The sequence below is a fragment of the Tachysurus vachellii genome, chromosome 22 (assembly GCF_030014155.1).
Source record: "Tachysurus vachellii isolate PV-2020 chromosome 22, HZAU_Pvac_v1, whole genome shotgun sequence".
Classification (NCBI taxonomy): Eukaryota; Metazoa; Chordata; class Actinopteri; order Siluriformes; family Bagridae; genus Tachysurus; species Tachysurus vachellii.
In genome coordinates, this window is record NC_083481.1 from 5502270 (window position 1) to 5527500 (window position 25231).

At 37.2% G+C, this 25231-nt stretch overlaps 1 protein-coding gene across 2 annotated transcripts in view; it reads left to right on the top strand.

Moving 5' to 3' along the window:
* The window catches only part of LOC132838048 (E3 ubiquitin-protein ligase RNF123), a 146369-nt gene that overhangs the window by 45883 nt on the left and 75255 nt on the right, over positions 1 to 25231 (top strand). For both annotated transcript variants that reach the window (XM_060858153.1, XM_060858154.1), the window contains exons 32-35: positions 6359 to 6498; positions 9487 to 9675; positions 10580 to 10655; positions 16161 to 16245. In XM_060858153.1, coding sequence (XP_060714136.1) covers positions 6359 to 6498; positions 9487 to 9675; positions 10580 to 10655; positions 16161 to 16245 — 490 coding nt within the window. The remainder of the gene's footprint in view (positions 1 to 6358; positions 6499 to 9486; positions 9676 to 10579; positions 10656 to 16160; positions 16246 to 25231) is intronic.

Below are 25231 nucleotides of genomic sequence, written 5' to 3' on the forward strand. Positions count from 1 at the left end.
TGATTGTTCTTGTTTGGGTAAATGTGCAAGCCAGTCTGTGCAGAGGAAAATACTTAATTTGATTAATCAATCAGTATTTTTTAAATCTGTTTACCAAACATTCATAACATACTCTATGAACTTTATTTACCTATTTTAATGTTTTCTTACAGTTTGGGTTTTTTTTTATTAACTCATACTTATTTTTCATTTATTTATTTACTTGTTAATTTATTTGATTGTTTGTTTGTAATTGAACCACATTGTCATTTTATATTTTTACTATTTAGTCGCATGCTACTTTTTTTTTTTACATAAGTCTATAAATAAAAAATGATAACACTTATTATAATGTTAATTAATAATATATAATTAATAAATAATTAATTATACTTCATTTATTTTATTTATTTATTTGTATTTTTTAACCCACAAGCATTTTTTTAGTTTCATTTTTTTATATTTACTTTTTTTTTTTTTTATCCGATATTTGAATTTTATGTGTTTTAAAATTTCTTACTTTGTCCCTACATAGTGCACTACATTTATGATAAAACACTATTTGGGACTGAACCATAGAGAATATTAATGTTCTGACTAATTTGCCGCTGAACCTTCTCTCAGGTGTAAAATCAGATTCAGGTATTGGCATCGTCATCTGCACTGGCACACGTCTCATGATTAAAAGCTCTTTCTTTGAGGCTAATATACCTCCAAAGTTTTTATTTATTAAACTAAGCATGGCACATGTAACTTCCAGTGAAACTCCTCCTACTTTTATAGTGTTATGTAATGGGAAACAGAGACAAAAGGTTATGGTTAAACTTTTCTTTACTTCTTTTCCCTGAGCCATGCTGTATTGTTCTATAAGTAGCTACTGATTACATCGCAGTCTGTAAATCGGTCTTCAAAGTTTTGCATATAGATTTTTAGATGCATGTAATTGTAAACCTTTCCTTAGACTTTTAAGCTTCCATCCTACTATCTGTTCTCCTTGAACTTTTTGGTTAGTCTGCTTCATTTCACACTTTCAAGACATCTCACATGCTCAGACATCCGTGTGCTGTTTGCTGACAGAAGCACATCATTATTTGCCTTGTTAATAATCCTCCTATTATGGATTTGCATTCGATTGTATCAGCTGCTCTTCGAGCTCTGGTCCACTGAGATCAGTGGTGTAATGCAGACAAAGCCAATCTACTCAGGCCTGTATTGTCTAATCTAATGAAGAACGTTGGGAAATCGACTTTGGAACAGCAGGTTCTACTAAACCGCAAACAAATGAGTTTTGCAAAACGTCTACCGCTCTCCCGGAGCTCTTGTCGGAATAAACATTCTCTTTATTTCCATGCACTTAATGCTTTGTAATTAGGAATTACCCATGCTTTTCATGTCATCAGCGCCGAAGCCCAGGAGGGGAAAAGGAGAACGTGTTTATCTGATTACATCCTCTGAGCTGTGAATACGCCGTAGAGCCAGTACGTGTGTCGGTTTGTTTAACTCTATTAAAGACTGCAAATATGCCTTTGTGTTGTTAATGAAATCTATGCCGTAGATCTATAAGGTTAGTCAGGGGGTAGTGTAGATCAGTGGGATGTTGACAGTGTCAGACAATAGACCTCAATTTGAATCCTCTATCAACTGATCCAGTCCTTTACATAGACCTGGTGATCCAGTCTGATCCAGTCTTTTACATAGACCTGGTGATCCAGTCTCTTACATAGACCTGGTGATCCAGTCTGATCCAGTCTCTTACATAGACCTGGTGATCCAGTCTCTTACATAGACCTGGTGATCCAGTCTCTTACATAGACCTGGTGATCCAGTCTGATCCAGTCTCTTACATAGACCTGGTGATCCAGTCTCTTACATAGACCTGGTGATCCAGTCTGATCCAGTCTCTTACATAGACCTGGTGATCCAGTCTCTTACATAGACCTGGTGATCCAGTCTGATCCAGTCTCTTACATAGACCTGGTGAATAAATCCCTTACATAGACCTGGTGATCCAGTCTCTTAAATACACTTAGTGATTTGGTCTCTTACATACACCAGGTGATCCAGTCTCTTACATAGACCTGATGATCTAGTCTCTTACATAGACCTGGTGATCCAGTCTCCAGTGGGGGAAGTCATGGACTAATGGTTAGAGAGTCTGACTCCTAACCCTAAGGGTATGAGTTCGAGTCTCGGGCCGGCCACGACTGAGGTGCCCTTGAGCAATCAACCCCCCCAACTGCTCCCCAGGCGCCGCAGCATAAAAAAATGGCTGCCCACTGCTCCGGGTGTGTGTTCACGGTGTGTGTGTTCACTGCTGTGTGTGTGCACTTTGGAAGGGTTAAACGCAGAGAACAAATTCTGAGTATGGGTCACCATACTTAGCCGTATGTCACGTCACTTTCACTTTCACTCTTACATAGACCTGGTGATCCAGTCTCTTACATAGACCTGGTGATCCATTCTCTTACATAGACCGGGTGATCCAGTCTCTTACATAGACCGGGTGATCCAGTCTCTTACATAGACCGGGTGATCCAGTCTGATCCAGTCTCCTACATAGATCTGGTGATCTAATCTCTTACATAGACCTGGTGATTAAGTCCCTTACTTAGACCTGGTGATTAAGTCCCTTACTTGCATACACTTAGTGACTTGGCCTCTTACATACACCAGGTGACCAAGTCTCTTACTTAGACTTGGTACAAAGTCTCAGGCCACAACCAAGAATTTAATCCCATAATGCACATAGTATTGTCATATTAACTCTTTTTCCCAGAGGCCAAAAAAGTTTATTTGTACTTGTTTTGTTGTGCCCATGTTCAGCATTGAATTTCTTCATTTAATATGCCACAGTGGTGCTTAATGGTTTATATAAAAGTAGACATTATATATACTGTATATACACACATAGTATTTCATAAGTAGTTCTTTTTTGAAGGTGTTATCTTTATCCAATATATTTCTATATAAGTCTCACTAACCAACAGTGTCCTGATTCATTTTATATCAGTGTTCAACCGACCTTTTCAAGAAAGGGGCTGAATTAAAGTTTTCGAATGTTTTACAAATTTGCATTTACATTTCATTCACATTCATTCAGTTTGCAGACACTTTCATTCAAAGTGGCTTATAAATGAGAAACTACAAGATATCAATCAGAGAATAATAGGAAGGAAGGGATGGAGAATGAATGAATTGATGAATTAAGGAATGAATTAATAGCTAGCTATAGCTTTAGCTTATATGGCCTATATCTAAAGATAATAGTAATGTCACTCCCTACTGCTCTCCCTCAGATCCTCTGCCACAGCTGAACTGAACCCTCCACCTCTCAGGATACAAGAAAGACAAACATTAAGATTTTTCTCTGTTCTAGCACCCAGGTAGTGGAATGAACTTCCTTTTAGATATCAGAACAGCTGAATCACTGACGATGATGGCCTACGTACATAATTCTCAAATACTTAAACCAGCACCTGTTTTAAAACATCTGTTTGTTCTTCTTGCTGTATTGTCTTCCAATAGTCTTCCAATAGTTTTAGACATTTTAGGTATTTTTCGTCCATGACCTAGTATAAGTAACTTCAAAAGCACTTCTGTTAGTCATTCTAGATAAGGGTGTCTGCCAAATGCTGTAAATTTTAAATGCTCGGTTAGCGTTTAGAGGTTTGGGTTTTTAAAAGTCTAAAATTTACATTTGCTCAGATTAATATTCTCGAATTCACCATTCAGACTTTCTAATATCAATATCTAATATATTCAAATATGCTTCAACAGTTTCTGCACATAACTGGCTCCTGCTTTTACAGTGTCATTGTTGTGTTAGTAACTTTCTTCTCAAAGCGACTGCATGGGGAAAGATCGACAGAATAGATGCCCACATATGTCACAGGGAGCATAAAATTGGCCAAACCTGTGCTTTATTTTTATTTTTACTTTCATTAAACCCCATCCCCAAATTGGTGATATGCCTTGTCCTCAGTTCCTCATCTCGTTGTCCTGCTCTTTTAATCTCTCGCTTGCTGTTGTGTTCTTTCTTTTGCCCTTTGTGGGGATTGCGCAGCATGGAGGGACTCGCTAAGTCTAATTACACACAAAGGTTATTTCTGTGTTAACGGACCTCGTCGGCTGATTAGCTTTATTCAGAGATTCGTTTTAGAGCTTTTGCTGCGGTCTTCACGTTTCTCTAACTGGCTTTTAGCATGTCAGGTCAGGTTCTTTACCATGGTAGTGTCGAATTACCCATAATGCTCTGTGGTGCTCTTTTGTCTGAAATGGCAAGAATAACACTGGCTAATGTGCCTGAATTTCTATACAGAATCTGTATATAGTGATGCCTCGAGATACGAGTTTAATTCCTTCCGTGACTTTGCTCGTATCTCAAATTGCTCGTATCTCAAAGCAATTTTCCCCATTTAAATGAATTGAAATCCCATTAATCCGTTCCAGCTCGCAAAATTCCACTCCAGTTGTTTTGTTTATGTGTTTTGAATATGAAAAATGTACAGTACCTGTATTTATAAATGACAAATATTATATAAAAACATACAGTAATAAAAGAGAATGTTAAAAAAATAAACTGGTTTTACTTTACGGAAGATGTGCACGGAGGTTGAGGGAGGAGTAAACAGACGGAGGAGTTAGGAGGAATTACACTTTCGCTTTCGTTCACTTACTCGCTACTGTACACTCTTAATGCTACTTTACACTTAAATGGAACTTAACTAAACTTCACTAAAATTAATGAACTTAAGTCAAGCATCGCGTTAGTTCTGGCAGGCCACGTCGTCAAGCGTGCATCAGCTGTTAATCAACTGTCAACGACGCGCACCAATCCGGTTACGACATCCATATTACCCGACCATTTAAATTCCCATTCATAGAGCCGCTTTCTAGCGCTTTTAGTGCCGCGATCTAAACTCCCTCCTCCAACCCCGACTCCACCATGCCGGAACCTGTGTTCCTTGTACCAGTTTACATCATAAATCTCCACATATTTTTCTCTCTCTCCCTCTCTCTCTAATTATTTAATTATTTATTTATCAATTCATTCATTTATTACTTTCCAAAAACGCGTAAGCGAGCATATCTAATACTAGGCATGATTAGTGGTTCTGTTATACGGGGGTCTATTCTATTTTCGCTGCTTTCTCTGCTCTGTCTATGCATGCGGACGGGCGCGTAGATTCTTGCCCAGAACAGAACCATACCGTCAACACTAACTGTATGCATATCATCTAATAAATTCTCTTTTGACAAAGTGGTCCTGACTGAACTGAAATTCTCTTAACTTAACTGAACTTAATTGCTACAATTTCTGTTTTCTTTACATTAATTTTGCTTAATTTTCTTCATCGCTTTTCTCTTCACTTGTTTTTGCCTTTTTTGTCACTCTTTCCTCACTAACATCTGCCGGTCGTTTTAATAAAATCCGGTCGGCATATCAGATGCGGTGTAGTCGCACAAGTAAAAATTTTTTAACGGATCCAACGCTCAAAACGGATCCGAAAATTACGGATCTGCAGATGGTCGGCACCTCACGCAGCGCCTTTGCGACTCTCCATAGGAAATGAATGACTTCCGTTTTATCGGCCGTCGTTTGTCGTGTGCAGTGGAAAGGTGGCTTTAACCGAGTTTTTTGTAGTTAATTTAGTATAGCCAGCTGGTGATTTGCACAGCTGTTGCATTTTTATTGTCCTCACTTTGCTGTTTCAGCAGCCTATTGTTACAGTAATTAAAGATATTATGGACAGTTATGTGCTTACAACCTTGTAGAAACAACCTGGAAGATCCACATATAGCTACGATGGTCAGGTGTCTACAGACATATACATACAGTAGATTTTTTTTCCCCCTGAAGTTTAATAATATATAAATTATAGACCAAATAGTGAATCGAAAGGTAAGGAATTTATGTATTTAGAATTGCCTAACTGGTGCCCTGCGATGGGTTGGCACTCCGTCCAGGGTGTATCCTGCCTTGATGCCCAATGACGCCTGAGATAGGCACAGGCTCCCCGTGACCCGAGGTAGTTCGGATAAGCGGTAGAAGATGAATGAATGAATGAATGAATTGCCTAACTGGTTAATTAATAATGTGGAAAAAATGTCATCCCTAATTTCAGAAATGGGATATTTTTTGGTTTGAATTAACGGCAGAATACTTTTTGCAATTTGTTTAAATGTTATAATGTTGATGTAGACCTTTCTAGATCTTCTCTAAAGATCTAGAGAATCTATGCCCAGAAAGGCCATGCTCAAAGCTATGAAACCATTTCTGGGCCATGTATTTTAGCATTTAGTTGGTTTTGTTTATTGGGGTTTTAAGAGCCAACAAGTGTTTTGATCAAACAACATGATTATCTCTGATTGGTTGCAGAGCCTTGTCCATCACTCCTGCTCCAAAGACATATGGCAGAACTCCTGAATCAGGATAAAGAAATGGCTGCTAGCTTCCTCAACAGTGTCCTCAATCAACTCAACTGGGCCTTCTCAGAGTTCATTGGCATGATCCAAGAGGTAAGAACGTCGATCAAAACCTATGGCTCCGTCCTCTGGATTGAGCTCAAGTACTCAACAGCTGCATTACTTCCTTGTTGATGCACTTTAAAGCTGACAGTTGCTAATGTGCATGCAAGCAAATCTATTGAGCAAAAGGCCCTGTCACAGTTTAATGAAATATTACAGCTGTCTCCAGACTTGAACTGCTTGAAACATTTAAATTATTCATAGCTAGAATGTTCAATAGTATTGTCATTACTGTCACCATTTGGTGTAGTGGATTAGTCTTTTCCATTTTAAGCAATACGATTTGCATACAAATCACTAAGTCAATTTTTAGAACGCGGTGACTGCTTTTTTTTTTTTTAAGTCAAATCAGTATTGTGTGGATTTATGGTACCTGCATTCATACGTTCTAATACATCTGAATCATAGGCAGCGCTTTGTTTACATCTTGTCAAGTAAAAAAAATCTATATACAGTGAGGTTTAATTTGTTTCAAATATCTCAATGAGAATCCAGGAAAATATATGAGATTATTAAGTCTATCTTCTAGACATTTCTTCTAGAAGAAATTATGATTTGAAATGGCTGTTAAACTGTCGGCAGATGATTTTACTTCTTTTTAGATATCAATGCAGGAAATAAACAAATAAAGAAAACAATCTGCAACCAACAACCAATTTCAAGCTTATGTAAGACTATAATTTTTAAAAACAGGCTATTTGGTAATTTTATGAAAATTATTAAAGAAATTAACCTATATTTTCATTTATTTTGAGATAAAAAAAAAAACATGGTTGCCGTCACCGTTTTGAATATTTTTGAATATTTTGAATAAACACAACACAGTTCTTTAATTATGCAAGCAATCATTTTACACCGATGCCTTTGCATACATGACCTCCACTTCAGTGTCTTCTTAGAGCTTGTTATTTTCCACATTCCATCCTTTCTTCCTCTTTAATTTGATTTCAAGATAGACGCCAATAAAGCCTGATTTCGGAAGTGAAAACAGGCTTCCTGTCTTTCCTACAGTGTCATTATTAGCAAAGGGACACTTTCTACTCTCTTGGGAAATTGTGGGAAAGAGCAAGACTCCCTAGTCTGTTTGGCAGCAAATTAAGCTCCAGCAGGGGAGCTGGAAAAGCACTCTGCTCAGCCAGAAGCATCTCTTAACACAGCAGTGTTTGTGGCAGACAGGCGCATCGGGTCTGCATTTACTGATTGGGCTTTGATGGACAGAGTTCTCGGTTAGCTCTTGCAGGGTGACTTTTATCTCTGATGATCCCTAATTTAAAAGGCAGCAATCTTCAGAGGGACACACTTGTTTAGCAGCTACCTCCTACCTAGAGTGGAAAAATAGGGAGCTGGTGCAGCCATGTGGTGCAGTGGACTGATGAGAAATGTTGTCTTTACATGTTCTCTAGTAGGATAGATTTTTTATTTTGGAGCTTAGCAGATATTTTAGGTAGCATTTGGTCTTACAGGAGTTTTTCAGGCTAAACCCTTTGTTAATAATGTATAGTAGGATTAATGGACTACTGAGATTCCAGATATTTCTGGGAGGCTCAGATTGTTAGGCTTATCGGATTTTTTTTTTTTTTTTTTTAAGTTGACCTGAATAAAGGGATTGTCGTTATGGACTACCAACAAGATAACAAGCTAAATCATATGAGCAAAAAAAAAAAGAAATTATAAATAATTATAGGGCGTACCATAAGGTAGTGATTCATTTTCAAACGGCATATTTAAAAAAAAAAAAAGTCAAACATTTAACGTATGAAAACGTGAAATAAAATGAGATACAAAATAATATAGATAATAACATAATAACAAATTATATTGGGAGAAATGATGTGGTGGAAATTTCTAATCTTAAGATGTTCATAAGGCTTTGTCCTTCTATGCTTGTACCCTGTGTGCGTCATGACCAGAGACTGACATCGTCATCAGTAGGTTTTGTTAAGATTATGACAAGGGACTGGGGACGAGTTGTCCATAAACAATGTCCAATACGTCCTCTAGAAGACCTTGGTCTGGTCAGATTAGCTTGGTCAGGAGATGCATGAGGTAATTTTGAGCCAATGATTGATGATGTTTTGCTTTTACATATCTTTGGTTTTCTTGAGTTCTGTCTATAAAACCTTGATGTAATCAATGATCTTGGCCCTTCATCCCTCATGCTACATGTGGAGTGTTGGGTACTGCTGCGCAGCTGAGCACAATAAATTGTGTAACCTTTTTACTCTTGCTCGTGTCTACCAGTGTCATACTTTATTCTTTAAATCTCTCTAACCTCTGAACTTCCACAACAAATGATCAATATGGTTTGTCCATTTTTTTTTTTTTGCAGATATAGTATAGGCTTGTTTTTCACGGCAGCAGCTTAGTTTTTCTTGGAGGCAAATTGACTAATTAATCGTTTATTGATTTGTGTGAAACAATAAAGCCGGTCAATTTGGGAACCTATAACAACGAGCGACACACCACATTGCTAAAAACATGGCATAGATGATCTTTAAATGGTTATTGCGGTTGTATAGAACGCCCATGGTTGTCAAAGCTACCAGGATAGGAAGTTTGGTAGAGCTGCTTGGATTGGTATGTTGGTAGAGCTGTGTGGATTGGTAGTTTGGTGGAACCCCAAGATCTCCCAGGATTGGTAGAACTTCCTTGGATTTTTTCTAGAGCTCACAGGATTGGTAGACCTTCCAGGACTCAGAGCTTCCAGGACTGACAGAGCTTTAAGGGTTTTTACTCATCTCAGGTTGTAAATCTTTTGGCACTGGTAAAATATAAACAGGACTGATAGGTTGATCTCCGCATCCTCCTCTCGCCCCCCACCCCACATTGCTACAACTGCAGGCTTTGTACAGACACCAATGTGTTAAAAACTTCCCAGGATTTGTAGCTCCTTATAAAAAGCTTGTAAATCTTCATAAGCAGGATGGCAGTGGTACATCATGGAAACAAATGGAATATTAATAAATCATTTTGTTACAGATCCAGCAGGCAGCAGAGCGCCCAGAACGTAACTTTGTGGACACAAGGCAGCTGAAAGTGTGTGCCACGTGCTTTGACCTGTCTGTCAGTCTGCTACGTGTGCTGGAAATGACCGTCACCCTGGTACCCGAGATCTTCTTGGATTGGAGCCGACCCTCAGCCGAGCTTCTACTCCGTCGCTTAGCTCAGGTGGGTAAAGGCAAATAATATGCTTGATTGATAAAGAGGCTTTTTATATAGAGTAACAGAGCAGTGGAAACACATTTAATGCTTATTTTTCAAATAAATTTCACAATGTATTATATGACAAATCTTTATGATGTGGGAGTGGTGACTCAGTCGTTAAGCCCGTGGGTTACTAATCAGAAGGTTGGGGGTTCAAGCCCCAGCACCACCAAGCTGCCACTGGTTGGACCTTAAGCAAGGCTCTTAACCCTCTCTGTTCCACAGGCATTCATGGCACTCATCTTCATCATCCTCCTCCTCTTCTTCTTCTTCTTCTTCTTTTATTAGTATTTTAATTGTTTTCATGTTTCTCAGATAATATTTGTGGCTTTAGTAGGTACACATGCAGTGTGTGCAACACAAATCTTTGTAAAGAATCTGCTCATGGGATTCCTCTTGTGTGCTTGTTTGTTTTGCACATTCTTTTATCACTTTATTTTTTGTGAAACACGTGTGTGTGATGTGTGTGTGTGTGTGATGTGTTTTCCTGTTTGTGTTAATGCAAAGTGTAAGGTAAGTCCTACCTACACATTCTGTCTTTGTAGGTGTGTTTATGTGTGAAGTGTGATTTTTATTCCTTACTGAAACTTTCAGAGGCAAGGTTGTTCTTTCCTCTCGTTCTCCCTTTCTCTTTCTCTTTCTTTTCTTTTCTTTTTTTTTTCTTTTCTTTTCTTTCTTTTTTTTCTTGCGTCATTGTTTTTCTTCCTTCTTCTTTTCTTGAAATTGAAATTCATGGCTGTCTCCATTCACTATTTTGAAAGCTTTTCACACCTGCACCTCAATGAGTGTGGGAAGCATAAATAGCTCAGAGTACTTTAGTACATGTGCTGTTTGGCTAATGACAGGCCTTTGTATATCTGTCCTCCAGCTCCTGAACCAGGTGCTGAATAGAGTGACGGCTGAAAGAAACCTCTTCGACCGTGTAGTCAACCTTCGCCTGCCAGGTATCGCTCACATATTTAGAATTGCTCTTCATGTATAAAACCACCATAATCAGATCTGACCTTTTCATATCTAAGGTCACGTGTATGTATTTCTATTTAACATGTGGCCTAATGGTTAGAGAGTCTGACTCCTAACCCTAAGGTTGTGGGTTTGAGTCTCGGGCCGGCCACGACTGAGGTGCCCTTGAGCAAGGCACCGAACCCCCCCAACTGCTCCCCAGGCGCCTCAGCATAAATGGCTGCCCACTGCTCCGTGTGTGTGTTCACGGTGTGTGTGTGTGTTCGCTGCTGTGTGTGCACTTTGGATGGGTTAAACGCAGAGAACAAATTCTAAGTATGGGTCACCGTACTTAGCCGTATGTAACGTCACTTTCACTTTCACACTTGTACGTAGGGGTTACATTTAAATTAAATCTTTTATTCATTATTTATGAACAGATGGAGAGACAAACTCCAGTACTATAATTAAAAAAAAAAAAATAATAATTTTTTTAATCAAACATTTATATAACGCAGTTATATTTCAGCAATTTTCCAGTAATCTAGATTGCAATGCTAATGTAATCAGTTTGTTGAGTTTTGGCTTGTTACATATTTATTTATTTTGTGCAAATACACAAAACACTCGTTATTCGGCTCAGATCGAATGACGCAATTTAGATTTAAAATAGCGTGATCTGGCACTCTCGGGGTCCAGTACATGATCAGTATAATTAAGCTGAGGGAAAAAAAATATCAGTGTCCATTTCTGTAGACACCTGACCATCATAACTGTTTCATAAACTCTTGCCACAAGATTGTAAGCATCCAGCTGTCTAAAATGTCTTTGTATACTGTAACAATAGGCTGTTATAACAAGGGAGGACAATAAAAATCATCACAGTTGTACACACATACACACACATCACTGCAAATCACCAGCTGGCTAAACATATACAAAACTAAACTACAAACGTTCTTTTATATTAACCACCAATTATTATTATTATTATTATTATTATTATTATTATTATTATTATTATTATTATTATTATTATTATCATTATTATTATTGTTATTATTATTATTATTATTGTTATTATTATTTTTGCTGTGCTCCATCCTCTCTTACTCTGACCTGGTAATATATATACTTTATTATAGAATTATTCAAATACACCTTGTAGTTTTTCGAGATACACTCATTTGAAATCGAGCGTGTCATTTTCAAGCAAGAAAGGGTTGAACAGGTTAAACACTGATGGTTTCCCTTAATGGGACATCTGATGTTCAGGTGATACAATTACATTAGACAAATTATTAGTAGAATGCTGATTCTTACAGTCTCAGGATGCACACTGTCAAAATGTTTTGTATCGCTATGCATCCTTACACCCCAATTATTCCATGAATATCATTCTTGGCTCAAAGCTACCGCTTGACCTGTCTGACTTATCTCTTATTTTATCCATCACCTTAATTTAAATCCTGCTTATTTGAAAGTCATAAGATAAGAAGACAGTCTTGGCATTAAACCATAACTCAATTCTGAAAGAGGATATTGAACTTCTCCACAGCTCCGAGTGCCAATTTATCAGACATGACACAATAGAATGACAATATTCATAATGCATGAAGCCAGGGTCACCCTCTTAGTGCTAAGCACCATGAGCACCGGTGCCCGAGGACGTCTTCGGCAAGGTGAGCTGTATATATAGCAGCTTTTTAGCAGCTGGGAAGTTAGATGAGTTTGGATGGGACATTTTCAGCCCTGTTCTCGAGAAGCAGAATGCTAACATGCTTAAGGGAAACACTATAAAGCATGAACAGTAAAAAAAAGTTAGTGAGATTGGATTCAGATAGCATCTCATTTCAGTAACATTGGGTCTTTTGCGTTTCCCCCACTCTACATTTCTGGATGATTTACACCTTTAATGCAGGTTCTTTGGTATAGTGATGACATAAGCAAGCTGTGTTACCAGTGCAGGATCCAAAGCATGTTCACATCAGCTTTAACATAATCATTCATTAAATGGTGCGTGCTCCATTTAGCATCTAACCCATGTTCTAAATGATTGCACTAAAGTGATTTTCCAAGTATCATTCAGTGTGGCCTCATGGTCTTGAATGGTTCGATTTACATTAAGGGTACAACAGACAATCTATCAGCAACTTCTCACAAGCTTCTGACACGTTTACAAGATTGCTGCAGTGTTCAAGAATCTGTCGCCCTGTAAATTGCCTTTGTGACGCTGCTGCTGGAATCCGCAGTGATTTTCTCTGTAAACGCTGAGTTAAATTGTGCTGCAAATTGTGTTTATCCATGCTAAATCAGCAGGAGCATTAGCACCTGTTCTACTTTTTACTTTTCTTTTACTTTTTGTCTGGCCTTTTTTAAATGTTCTTTTTTTTAATTCCTTTTTTATTCTTTATTTAAATCTGTATTCAATCTTCTAAGATGTTTGCGGTCTGACGTGATTTCTTAAGTTTTGCACTACAGTTAAAAGTCAAACAAATAATAATAATAATAATAATAATAATAATAATGAAACTTTACACAGATAAAAAAAAAACAATAAAAGAATGACAGGAATCAAAGTAAATAAAACTGCATGAAATCAATTAATAATAAAATACAATTCCAAGTAATTATAGCAACAATAATTGCTAATTGCTAGAAAAACTAATTCATGATTAAAGAAATTCTAAAGCCTAAATAGACACGATTTAAATAGACTAAGAGACTGTGCCTCAGTCCAGTTTTGGAGCTTAAGAATAAAACCAGTTCCTTAGAGGATTTTGCTATGTTGCTTTTAACGCAATGTTTTAAAATGTCTGTAGATTTTTTCTGCACTTTCGGGCCAAGAAACGTCATGTGATGTCATCAAAACATGCATTCAGCAAAAGCTATATTCAATTAACGTGTCTCATATGTGAGTATAGCTATCAGCAAAAGTAATTACACATGTGGCTTCACTGGTAGGAGTTTATTTTACTGGTAAGAAGAATCCTGTGCTTGCAGCTTTACTAATTCAAGTAGTTTTCCGGAAAATAAACTCTAAGTTGCATTGCAAAAAAAAAAGCATAAAACATTTCTGGCTGCAACAACCACAAAAAAAAAAATCCTCAGCAAAATTCTGGATGGACTGTATGTTTTGGTGTATAATGGGTTCAAAGCTCCGCAAAGTACTAAAGAGATCATGCAAAGTCATGTATGCATGTAAGCATGTGGATGTTAAAATCAACAGGAAATCTGTGTCCTGACAAGGAACCAGTGCTACGACTCCAAAACAGGACTGATGTCGTCACTTATCCTGGACCTATTAAGGATTCCAGCTGCCAAATTTTGCACTTACTGCACTTTATTTATTATATTCTTCGAGACCCCAGCAAGGATCGCATTGCAATAATTAATGTGTATCGATCATCTTTTCAACCACAGAGAAAGATTCCAAAGGATGGAATTCTGTAATATTTCTGAGATGAAAGAAGGCCATTTTAACAGTATGCTGCACATGCTTGGATCAAAGGACAAACTCACATAAAAAATGAAATCCTAGGGTTTTTTTAAAAAAAAAAAAAAAAAAAAAATTAAACTCAAAGCAGATTTATCCAAGGTTTAAATGAAAAGAGACAGCTTTACAAGCATTACTTTACACTTTTTACGGTTAATACACACACACACACACACACACACACAGACACACACACACACACACACACAGTGCCATCTATAATTTTCTCTCAGAAATCAAAGAAAATATCAAAGAAAAGCTCAATATAAGACGTATACAATATAAAAGACTACTAAATTTTCACCAAGTTTAGAATAAATGAAAAATGATCATTAAAGGTGGGGTGTATGAAGTTTGAGAAATGCTTCAGAAAGCTGAGTCGGGCCGACAAACAAAACAAACGTGTAGCCAATGAGCAGAAAGGGGCGTGTCTTGTCAATATGCGGCGGAGAGAGTGTCCACTGTGCATGTCTCACATTAGCCGAAAGCGATTGAAACATTGACATGGCGGATAAAAACGAAAAGCGAAGAAAGGCTTACGATAAGGCAAGAAGCAGGAACCGTGTTAATATAGGATCAGCTTTCCAGCGTTGGAGAGAACTGAACGTCTTCCACGTGAAATGGAGCTAAACATTTCACGGTACAACACACAGTACTACAAAAACACATTTGTATTACCATAGTATTACTCATTGAGTTCATTTATTGATAAAAATATACCCTCGGTCAGCTGCCCCAGAAGGTTCCGCCATAATAGTTGCCTGGGTTACGTATGTATGTGTGGGGCGGAGCAAAAACAGGGGTGACACCCATTTGGATTAGGGGCGTGTTTGTTTTGGTTCAAATGTCAACATTGGCTTTTAAACATCGTGCACCCCACCTTTAAGACCGTGTGATTTTAACCTGGCCAAAATATAAATATAGCAAATAGGAAGGGGCCCGAGACTGAACCCTGAAGGACACCAAAGTGAATCAAACCTATGTCTGACCTGAATCTACCCGGAGAGACAAACTACTGTATATTCGAGAAAGAAGAGAGTCCGAAGCTATTAACAAAGGATTAGTGACCTTAACTACTGCAGATTCTGTACTGTAGCGTTTACAGAAACCTTACACACTGCAGACAGATACCATCACATACTCCAGTTCAACATCCCAAACAGACTGTAGGTCTGTTAGGTTAAAAATAGACAAACCAGCATCACATAGCTGAAAATAGACACGGAGACGGATTCTCTTTCTTTCTAAGGTAGCATTTGCAATCCAGACTCAGGTTGGAGGTGCAGACTGAACAAAATAGTAGATTCAGGCTCTTACACTTGTATTGTTCTTCTCACATTTTAATTGTTTATTTTTTGTCCCAATGGGTCTTTTTTTATATTGTAATATATTTTTTTACATTATATTATGTACATTTTATATATATATTTTTTAGGTTTTGTTTTTATTTCAAATGTTATTTATTTATTTATTTATTTTTATTTATCTGTCTCTCATTTAGGAATGTCTCCATAACACTTCATAAAAATATAGACTACTACAAACTAAAAAAAAGAAAATAAACAAACAAACAAACAAACAAACAAAAAAAACAGGACCATTTGCTTAATTTTGTATGAAATGATTTAAATGATGAAATCATATAAGGGTGTCCTTATTATTATTATTTTTTTTAATATCTATGCTTAGTTCTATAGTTTTATGTATAGTATCAGAAACTGTGCTTTAGTTTACTTTCCTAACTAGCATCTAACTTGTATTTGCTTTGTGTTGCTTGTAGTTTTTTGGTAAGAGTTGGTAAGAGTTTAACATTTTTTGTATAAATTTTATGAAAGGTTTGATTTACCTCATATTATTTCATATAACAATAATAATAGTAATAATAATAACATAATTAACTACAACTAATCATGAAGTGTTCGTTAACCTTTCCTCGTCCACTTGTCTGTTTGAAGGTGCCATATTTGTTCTTTTTAAATATCTGTGTGTGTGTGTGTGTGTGTGTGTACAGGGCTGGAGAGCGTGGATCATTACCCCATACTGGTTGCAGTTACAGGAATCCTGGTGCGAGTCCTGGTCGACTCTGAGAGAAAGGGGTGAGTCCTTAGCCTGCTTCGTTACAGCATCAATAAAGAATTTATGGAGCTTCTAACCCTGGCTTTAATGTCGAAAAAAAACCTACTTACAGAAGGAAAGACTCCTTAACACTCAGTAAACAATATGTAGAAATTTTTTGTTTACTGCACGGTCCACGACCTTCCCGTAAGCCTTCAGAGGTCAAGTTTCTCTTTAAAGACCTCGGTAGCTCAGAGGAACCGAAGCAAGTGACATGGTTGTTCTTGTGCGAATGTGAATGTGTGTATGAGATTTAGTGTGTGCAAGTGTGTATCCATGCCCTCCCTGTTCTCCAGGAGCGTCTCACTCTAATTGCCTGCTCTGTTTCCTGCAGCGCTGTCTGACACCTTCTGTGTTCCCGTGTTGTACATGTACACGTATCTCCAGACGTGTTAGTTATGCCAGGAAGATTAGGGGCAGCATACCTCCTGTGGACACACTCATTAATTTTTTTCACACGCCGGACATCTCAATCTGTTTTGCTCCCTACCTATTTTCATGCATTGACCTACAAATCAGGCTGGAGTGGTGATAAATGTTTTGCGTTGTGTAAATTTTCCACGGAAAATTTTCCTTAGCAGTTGGTGGTGAAACTGTCATCTGTCAGGCCATGCACTGTCTGGAACTCGTCAAAACCCGGTGTTTGTTTCAGTGCTTGTTTATCAGAACATGCCTGATAGAATCTGTCTGCCAGGATTAAAAAAAAAAAAAAGATGTAGGTTGTTGGAGGATCTTCAGTAAACAGGCTATTTGTGAAAGTTTGCCACCTCACTGGGGTATTCTGTCTGTTACACATTGGCGCAGCGGTGTGGTGTTGCCTTTTCACTGCTCCTGGGTGCTTCACATGCTCGGTCAGAAGGTGTTTGTTCGCTTTCCGATAACGGCAGCTCGAAAACCGTTGTGCTGGCCCGTTTACCTGAGCACAGTTACACTACACACAGTCCATCAGAATAATAATTTCAAATACCTTTTTCCTGTCAGAAATAAATACAACAGTCTGCAATTTACAGATTAAGATCCCTTTTCTTTTTCATTGGTTTCCACCTAACTCTATCCCCGGCATCCTCTACTCTCACACCAATTACCTTTATGTCCTCTTTCAAAACAACAGAATAAGATCCCTTTTATTTCTTTTATATTATTAACATTTTGTAGATCCAGCAAGTGGGTGTGTAAACTTATGACTTTGACAGTAAATTGTTAACTCTTGGCATGTTTTAGAACAAGCTTTTTTGCTTTTAAGATTAGATTTCCAAAATATTCAGAATATTTAGTCGATAAGTTTAGAAAATGTGTTTCGAAAAATATCTCCTGGATCATTTCAAATTTAAGATCTTACACATTCAGTTATATATTTATTGCTTTTGTATACATAAAATATTTCCAGCGCTAGTGCACGTGTCTTTTAAAGTGTTTGTTTTTAGAAAATCCATAGACATTTATAATATGAATTTAAATCATGAACTTTTGTTAGCTAATGCTGCTCATGTTTTTCTTCAGCTCGGAGTTTTGGCCTGTTAAGCTGAACTGTGCCTTATACTGTATAATGGCTCTGATTGTCTTCTGAAGCTCTCTGGCGTCCATCAGGCTCTGTTGATCATGAGTCACACGTCTTAATATGTGTGGATAGAAACTCTTTCTTTTCTGAGATTTGCTAATTTCTCTTTGTAGGGTTGTACAGTTTCCTTTTTCCTGTTGTCCATTAGAGGAGAGGAGAGGCTGTATGTCTGTTACAGCTGAAACTGTGCAGTTTTTTTTATTTTTTTTGTGTGTGTGTGTGTGTTTGAGAAGATTGAGGGTCAGTAATGCGGAGCGGGGTCTGGGTTGCTTTGCTCGGTCTTGATTTCCTCTTTCACTGCATACGTTCAGTGGCTTGAGCTTTAACATTTCCGGTTATTTTGCTCTGAGCACTCGATTTTTTCTCTTCAATACTGTTTACTCTTAAGCAGACATACTGCTAGCATGGGCAATCATCATTATTGTGTCATTATTAAAAAAAAGACTGTCTTTGAAAAAATGCTGGCTGTTATACTGTTTATATATAATATTTTCTTTCTTTATAATTGATTGGCTGAATTTTTTATTTTTAAGGGCTAGATAGAATTATTATTATTACAATAGAATTTTAATGAATTTTAATACTGGCTGGGAATTAGTTCTTTAGGACTGAATGAGTGTAATTGTTTTTTCTTTAGTAGTGATGTGGAGTTTAGTATTATTAATAAATTATTTTTCACTAGTTTTAGGATTACCTTTTTAGTACTGATGTTTTAAATTTAAGTTCTGAAGTACTGAAGTTTTTTCTTGAAGTTTTTTCTATTATTATTATTGACAAAATCTTTCAACTGTTAATACTGATTTCTTTCTTTCTTTCTTTCTTTCTTTCTTTCTTTCTTTCTTTCTTTCTTTCTTTTCTTTTTTCTTCTAGTATTGACTAAGGCCTTTTTTTAATTCCCGATTATCCTGAATATCTTAGTACTCTAGCATCATTATTTTTCACTAGTACTGACTGAGTATTATTTGTATTTGAATTCTTTCATATAATTTTGTATATAGATTATAGAGAGTCAGGCTGGAGTGGTGATATGTTTTGAGTTGTGTAAATTAGATGTAGTAAATTTAGTAAATAAACATGCTTGATAGAATCTGTCTGCCAGGAGTATTGTTAGGTTTGCAGTACTGGCTGATTAGTACTATTTTACCATAGAACTGTTTTTTTTTTCTTTTCTTACTGACTTGAGTATAATGAGTATCTTTGTAGTACTAGGTAAATGTTATTTTTTAGTATATTTATATATTTTTTAATATATTTTTTAATATAATTTTTTCATATTATAATATGTTTTTAGAAATAATGTGATAAGGCTATACAGAGTCTAGTTTAATACACCATGTATTACACATGCTATGAGGAAGCTGTTGGCTGGAACGTTTGAGAAGGAAGTAACAGACAGATTGGCTGTGTGGGTGAACATCTTCAGGAACGTACCCATGTAATTTCAAACGTATTTGACCTAGACTGTGTAATTTGCCAGCAAGCAGAGCCCAGCATTTTGTCAGGATCGATCTGGAACCTGTAGCCCAAACACAAACAAGTTTACTCTTACCTATTACTGAGAACAGGATCGGTGATATTTGCTCAGTCTATTTCATAGAAGTTGTATTGTGAAAAACTTGGCGTTGGTGTTCAGAAACCTTTTAAAAGCAGCTCATCCCTTGATTTTGTTTGTCACATTCAAAATTCCTTCAAAAGAAGATTCTTTTGCTCATACCATTGTTTCACCTGAGGCACTTTGCGAATAAAGAGTCAGAGCTAGTGAGACCTTGTCAAAGTGTGAAAAATGTGATGTGAATCTGGCTAAAGTTAGACTCACCCTGAGGCACAGAATTAGAAAAACAACAGTCGCCCAAGGCTGATCGTACCAGTCCTTCGCGATATATTTTTGTCCTGTTGTGTGAATGTCGTGACATTCTACCCAACATGTATTATTCACAAAGAATCTGGGCCAGACAAACAGACTCAGGGACCAGGCATAATCTGACTTACTTGGTAGGGTGGACTTAAATTCTGTCAAAATTCTGCCTGCAGTCTTGGAGAATTTGCTCAAAAAAACATTTGTATACATCATCCAGGCTGTGTATCCAGGCTTGACCGTACAGAATGCTAAACATTTGCTCTTGCTCTTGCCTTCTCCTCCTTTTTCCACCTTGCACTTGCTTATCCCTCCAGCATTCTCAGATAAGACATGGCCTTTTCCTCTTAATGTCAGCCAGCTTACGCTACGTGTATTTCTGTTTTATGGGCTTTCATCTTGTCAACCTTCTTCACATAGTGCTGATAGACTGTAACTCACTCATGGTGGTTTTTCTACCTGAAGAAAAAAAAATTCCTGCTTCAAAAGATGACCTTTCTCGACAGAAATAAGGTGACTCCAAAAAAAAAAAACAGAATTACCTTTGCATCTTTAAAGCTCTTGCTATTTGAGCTGACAATTGTCTGACAATTGATCCTTAGCATGTTTTATTTAACTTAGGTGTGTTAGGCAAGATCTGTACAAATTAGTTAAATTAATGGTTAAGCTGGTCGAGTTAATAACAAAGAAAATAAAATTTGATGATTTGATTAAGTCCTTCAGTCCATCCCCATTCCCACCCATGTACACAAAGATCCACCACCAGAAGTTAGCATAGAACTTAAGTTATCCTGCTAACTAGAATTATCATAAACAGAGTCTATCTTTAAACCACTTTCAAGCAGAATCTGCATATACAGTTGTATGTGAAAGTTTAGGAACCCCTTACAATTTTAAAGATTTTCATTTATAAATATTGGGTGTTTGGATCAGCAATTTAATTTTGATCGATCAAATAACTGAAGTACACAGTAATATTTCAGTAGTGAAATGAGGTTTATTGGATTAACAGAAAATGTGCAATATGCATCAAAATTAATTTAGACAGATGCATAAATTTGGGCACCCTTGCCATTTTGTTGATTTGAATACCTGTAACTACTTAGCACTGATTAATTGGAGCACACAATTGGTTTGGTGGCTCATTAAGCCTTGAACTTCATAGACAGATGCATCCAATCATGAGAAAAGTTATTTTCTCTGACGCATATAAAGTTGGCCAATTGCAAGTTGTTGTTCTCTTTGACTCTCCTCTGAAGAGTGGCAACATGGAGGCCTCAAAACAACTCTCAAATGACCTGAAAACCAAGATTGTTCAACATTATGGTTTAGGGGAAGGCTACAAAAAGTTAGCACAGAGATATAAGCTGTCAGTGTCCACTGTGAGGAACATAGTGAAGAAATGGAAGACCACAGGCACAGTTCTTGTTAAGGCCAGAAGTGGCAGGCCATGTAAAATATTGGAGAAGCAAAGGTGAAGGATGGTGAGAACGGTCAAAAACAGCCCACAGGCCACCTTCAAAGACCTACAACATCAACTTGCTGCAGATGGTGTCACTGTGTATTGTTCAACAGTTCAGCGCACTTTGTACAAGGTGAAGCTGTAGGGGAGAGTGACGCAAAAGAAGCGTTTTCACACACGCCACAAACAGAGTCGCAGGTATGCAAATGCACATTTTGACAAGCCAGTTTCATTTTGGAATAAGGTGCTGTGGAGTGATGAAACAAAGATTGAGTTATTTGGTCATAACAAGGGGCGTTATACACAGTGGCAAAAGAACACAGCATTCCAAGAAAAACACTTGCTACGTACAGTAAATTTGGTGGAGGTTTCATCATGCTGTGGGGCTGTGTGGCCTGTGCCAGTACTGGGAATCTGGTTAAAGTTGAGGGTCGCATGGATTCCACTCAATATCAGCAGATTCTTGAGAATAATGTTGAGGAATCAGTCACAAAGTTGAAGTTATGCTGGAGCTGCTCAAAACACTGCTCAAAATACTGCTCAAAATCTACTCGGGCATTTATGCAGAGGAACAAGTACAACGTTCTGCAATGCCATCCCAGTCCCCAGACCTGAAGATCATTGAACATCTGTGGGGTGATTTGAAGCGGGCTGTCCATGCTCAGCAACCATCGAACCTAACTAAACTGGAGATGTTTTGTAAGGAGGAATGGTCCAAAATACATTCGTCCGGAATCCAGACACTCATTACAGGCTATAGGAAGCGTCTAGAGGCTGTTATTTCTGCTAAAGGAGGCTCTACTAAATGTTGATGTGATTTTTCTGTTGGGGTGCCCAAATTTATGCACCTGTCTAATTTTGTTTTGATGCATATTGCGCATTTTCTGTTAATCCAATAAACCTCATTTCACTACTGAAATATTACTGAGTCCTTCAGTTATTTGATAGATCAAAATGAAATTGCTGAACCAAACACCCAAATATTTATAAATGTTATAAATGTATATTTATAAATGTACTTTTTACTAGTACACTGGCGTTTCATACCTTTAGCAGAAGACTGCTGGATTTCAGTGGGACACTTTTGTTAACGCCTTCAAATTTATATATCCGTTTATATATCCATTAAAATTTTATATTACTATTTACAAAAAGTATTTGTTTTTTGGAACTTTTCTATGAAAATATTGCCTCTAGCTGGCAACAGAAATACTTACAAAATCTTAAAGCCTTTCATATGAGCCACTGAAGAGTGTGACATGATGAAGGAATTCATCTTAACATGGACACACAAACCAGGTTTTTTTTTGATAAATTTTTGTTATTCCCCTAAATTGTCTTGTATGACATAGAAATAGGCTCTAATATAAAGTGGGTGGAGTAGATGGGGGTGAGTCGTGCTGGTGAAAACAGCAACAAATGCCACTAAACAGCATGACCCCATTATTATATTCCACAGAGTAACATAAAAATAGACTCAGAAACACCTTTTCTATTTAATGCAACTGTGAAAGATATTAAGCATGTTAGGCATGTCACACCCAGAGAGACATTTTAATGTGGAAAGCACTGGAGTGACATGAGGCACCTTCTGTCACACCAAATCCCTGCTGAGGACTTTGCTTGTATGCTGTCTGCTGTTTTTCTTTCCCATGTTCATATGTCCATCTTCAAATATCAAATATTCTCTTTTTTTTTTTTTCCATTGGGATTATTGAAAGCATTTGAATGATTTGTATGTTGTTGTTTTTTTTTTGTTCTTCAGCTGAGAATGTGTCTCATATCTCGCAATCAAGCAATCATTTTCTAACACTTTGTTATAATGATCTTTTACTTGAAGAAGGAACTAACCAAGGACGGTATTTACATGATAATAAGCTAGCATTAAGGTCGTTATGATTCATGTCATAGGCTAATCTTAAAAGATCATGTTAATGTTCTGTTGTTCTGATGCATTAGTAGTAATGACTTCTGTAGTAATGGCTTACATAAGAATATGTCTGTCAGCTAATAAAAATTCTATAGTAAAAATTAAATTTTTTTAATCTTGTTTAGTGGGGCACGGTGGCTTAGTGGTTAGCACATTTGCCTCACACCTCCAGGGTCGGGGTTCGATTCCCGTGTGTGTGTGGAGTTTGCATGTTCTCCCCGTGCCTCGGGGGTTTCCTCCGGGTACTCCGGTTTCCTCCCCCGGTCCAAAGACATGCATGGTAGGTTGATTGGCATCTCTGGAAAATTGTCCGTAGTGTGTGATTGCGTGAGTGAATGAGTGTGTGTGTGTGCCCTGCGATGGGTTGGCACTCCGTCCAGGGTGTATCCTGCCTTGATGCCCGATGATGCCTGAGATAGGCACAGGCTCCCCGTGACCCGAGGTAGTTCGGATAAGCGGTAGAAGATGAATGAATGAATGAATAATCTTGTTTAACATAGAAGAATGTAATTGTTGATATGGTGAATTTTTACATTAGTAGATGGTGATTTAATGTTCCAAGTCTCCAAGGTGTGTCAGAGTCATTAAGAAAAACTTATGATATGGCAAACCCTATGAATAACTGTAAGAGAATGAAAAAAGAGATAAATATATAGTTGCTATATTGTAAGTAACAACAGGAACTAACTCAGACTAGTCTCAGAAGGCTGTGAATTCAAATCCCAGGGCCACCATGCTGCCAGTGCTGGGCCCTTGAGCAAGGCCCTTAAACCCTCAGTTACATTAATACAACTACTCAGTTATATCAATGAGATGAATGTTAGTTGTTTTGGATAAAGGGTATGTAAAAAGTTTGTTAATGAATAGAAATGGAATTGTACATAAAAGATATTCTACAATATATCGTCGGATATACCAGATCCTATAACAGCAAGTCTGCTAGTCTTTTATTCCTTACATAAGAAACTGAAGACTTTTCATTAGGATTATTCTACATACAGCAGAAAGTATGAGTGTGTTTCATAAGTAAGCAGTTAACATTTCCTCGAGTATTGTGAGAACTGTGGCAGTTATATTCTTATGATGGAGTTGACTAAAACATGAGTAGTTGGTGTGTTTAATCTGATCTCGGATCAAGGCATTAATCGGCTTTTGTTCTTGAGTATTGAAGGATTACCAATTTAACACCAGCTAATTTTATTCCATTACGTCTGTTAAAAACCAACTGTTAGCTAATATTAATTCAGCTGCTTCCAGAAGATTGGCATGTAATTCCTTTAAAAAGTTCTAGAAAGTTTGTTCAAAATTTACAAGGTACAGTAGATTGCATGTCATTATGAGAGCTTCATAAATGATTCGACTTCCATGAATCTGTCTTTCCCCTTGGAAGATTTTACCCTCAATAATTCTGATCACTTGTTTGTTTGAGACATGGTGTACCCACAGGGTTTTTCCGGACATAGTTTTAGAGGAAGGTCTAATTCTAGACTGCGCTTTCCCACCTGGGGAAAGCCATACCCACTCACACTTTTGTTATACATGAATCAGTACATAAGAACAAACGGAAAATGTCCACTTGACCAACAGGATAGAAAAATAGGAAGCTATAGGATTATTAAACCAAGCAGTATTTAAATAGGAAATTAGTAGTCAAAAATTGACTAGATCATCATCGCATGACAAAGCTTATGACTGTTAACTCAATCCATAACAGACATTATTAATCACTTTGTCATATTACAGTCAACAGGATATGTAAATAGATCTTTCTTTCAATTGCATTGTATTTATTATTCATTGCGATGAAATCCAATTTCTTTAAGTAGACTACAGGGATTCAGGTTGCTCGAGAGAATAATTAACATATTACTATTAACTTTTAATACATGTAAAGTAAAAGCTGGTCATGATTTATTACTTAAAGATGTAGTCAGTATTCTTGAATTGAGTTTATTGTTCAGGGCTCAACCAAAACCCAATGAATATAACATATCGTCGCTGTCGGGCGGAATCCTCGTATCTCCAAAACCGTTATTTTTCAGGAAATTAAAAAAACGCCGTACCTTATCTGCAGTGCACAGGGTTTAGTCCGCATTGCAGTGGATTGTCTTGCGCTAAATTCCTGTCCTCAGACGAGCACCAGAACTAGTGGGGGTCAAGAT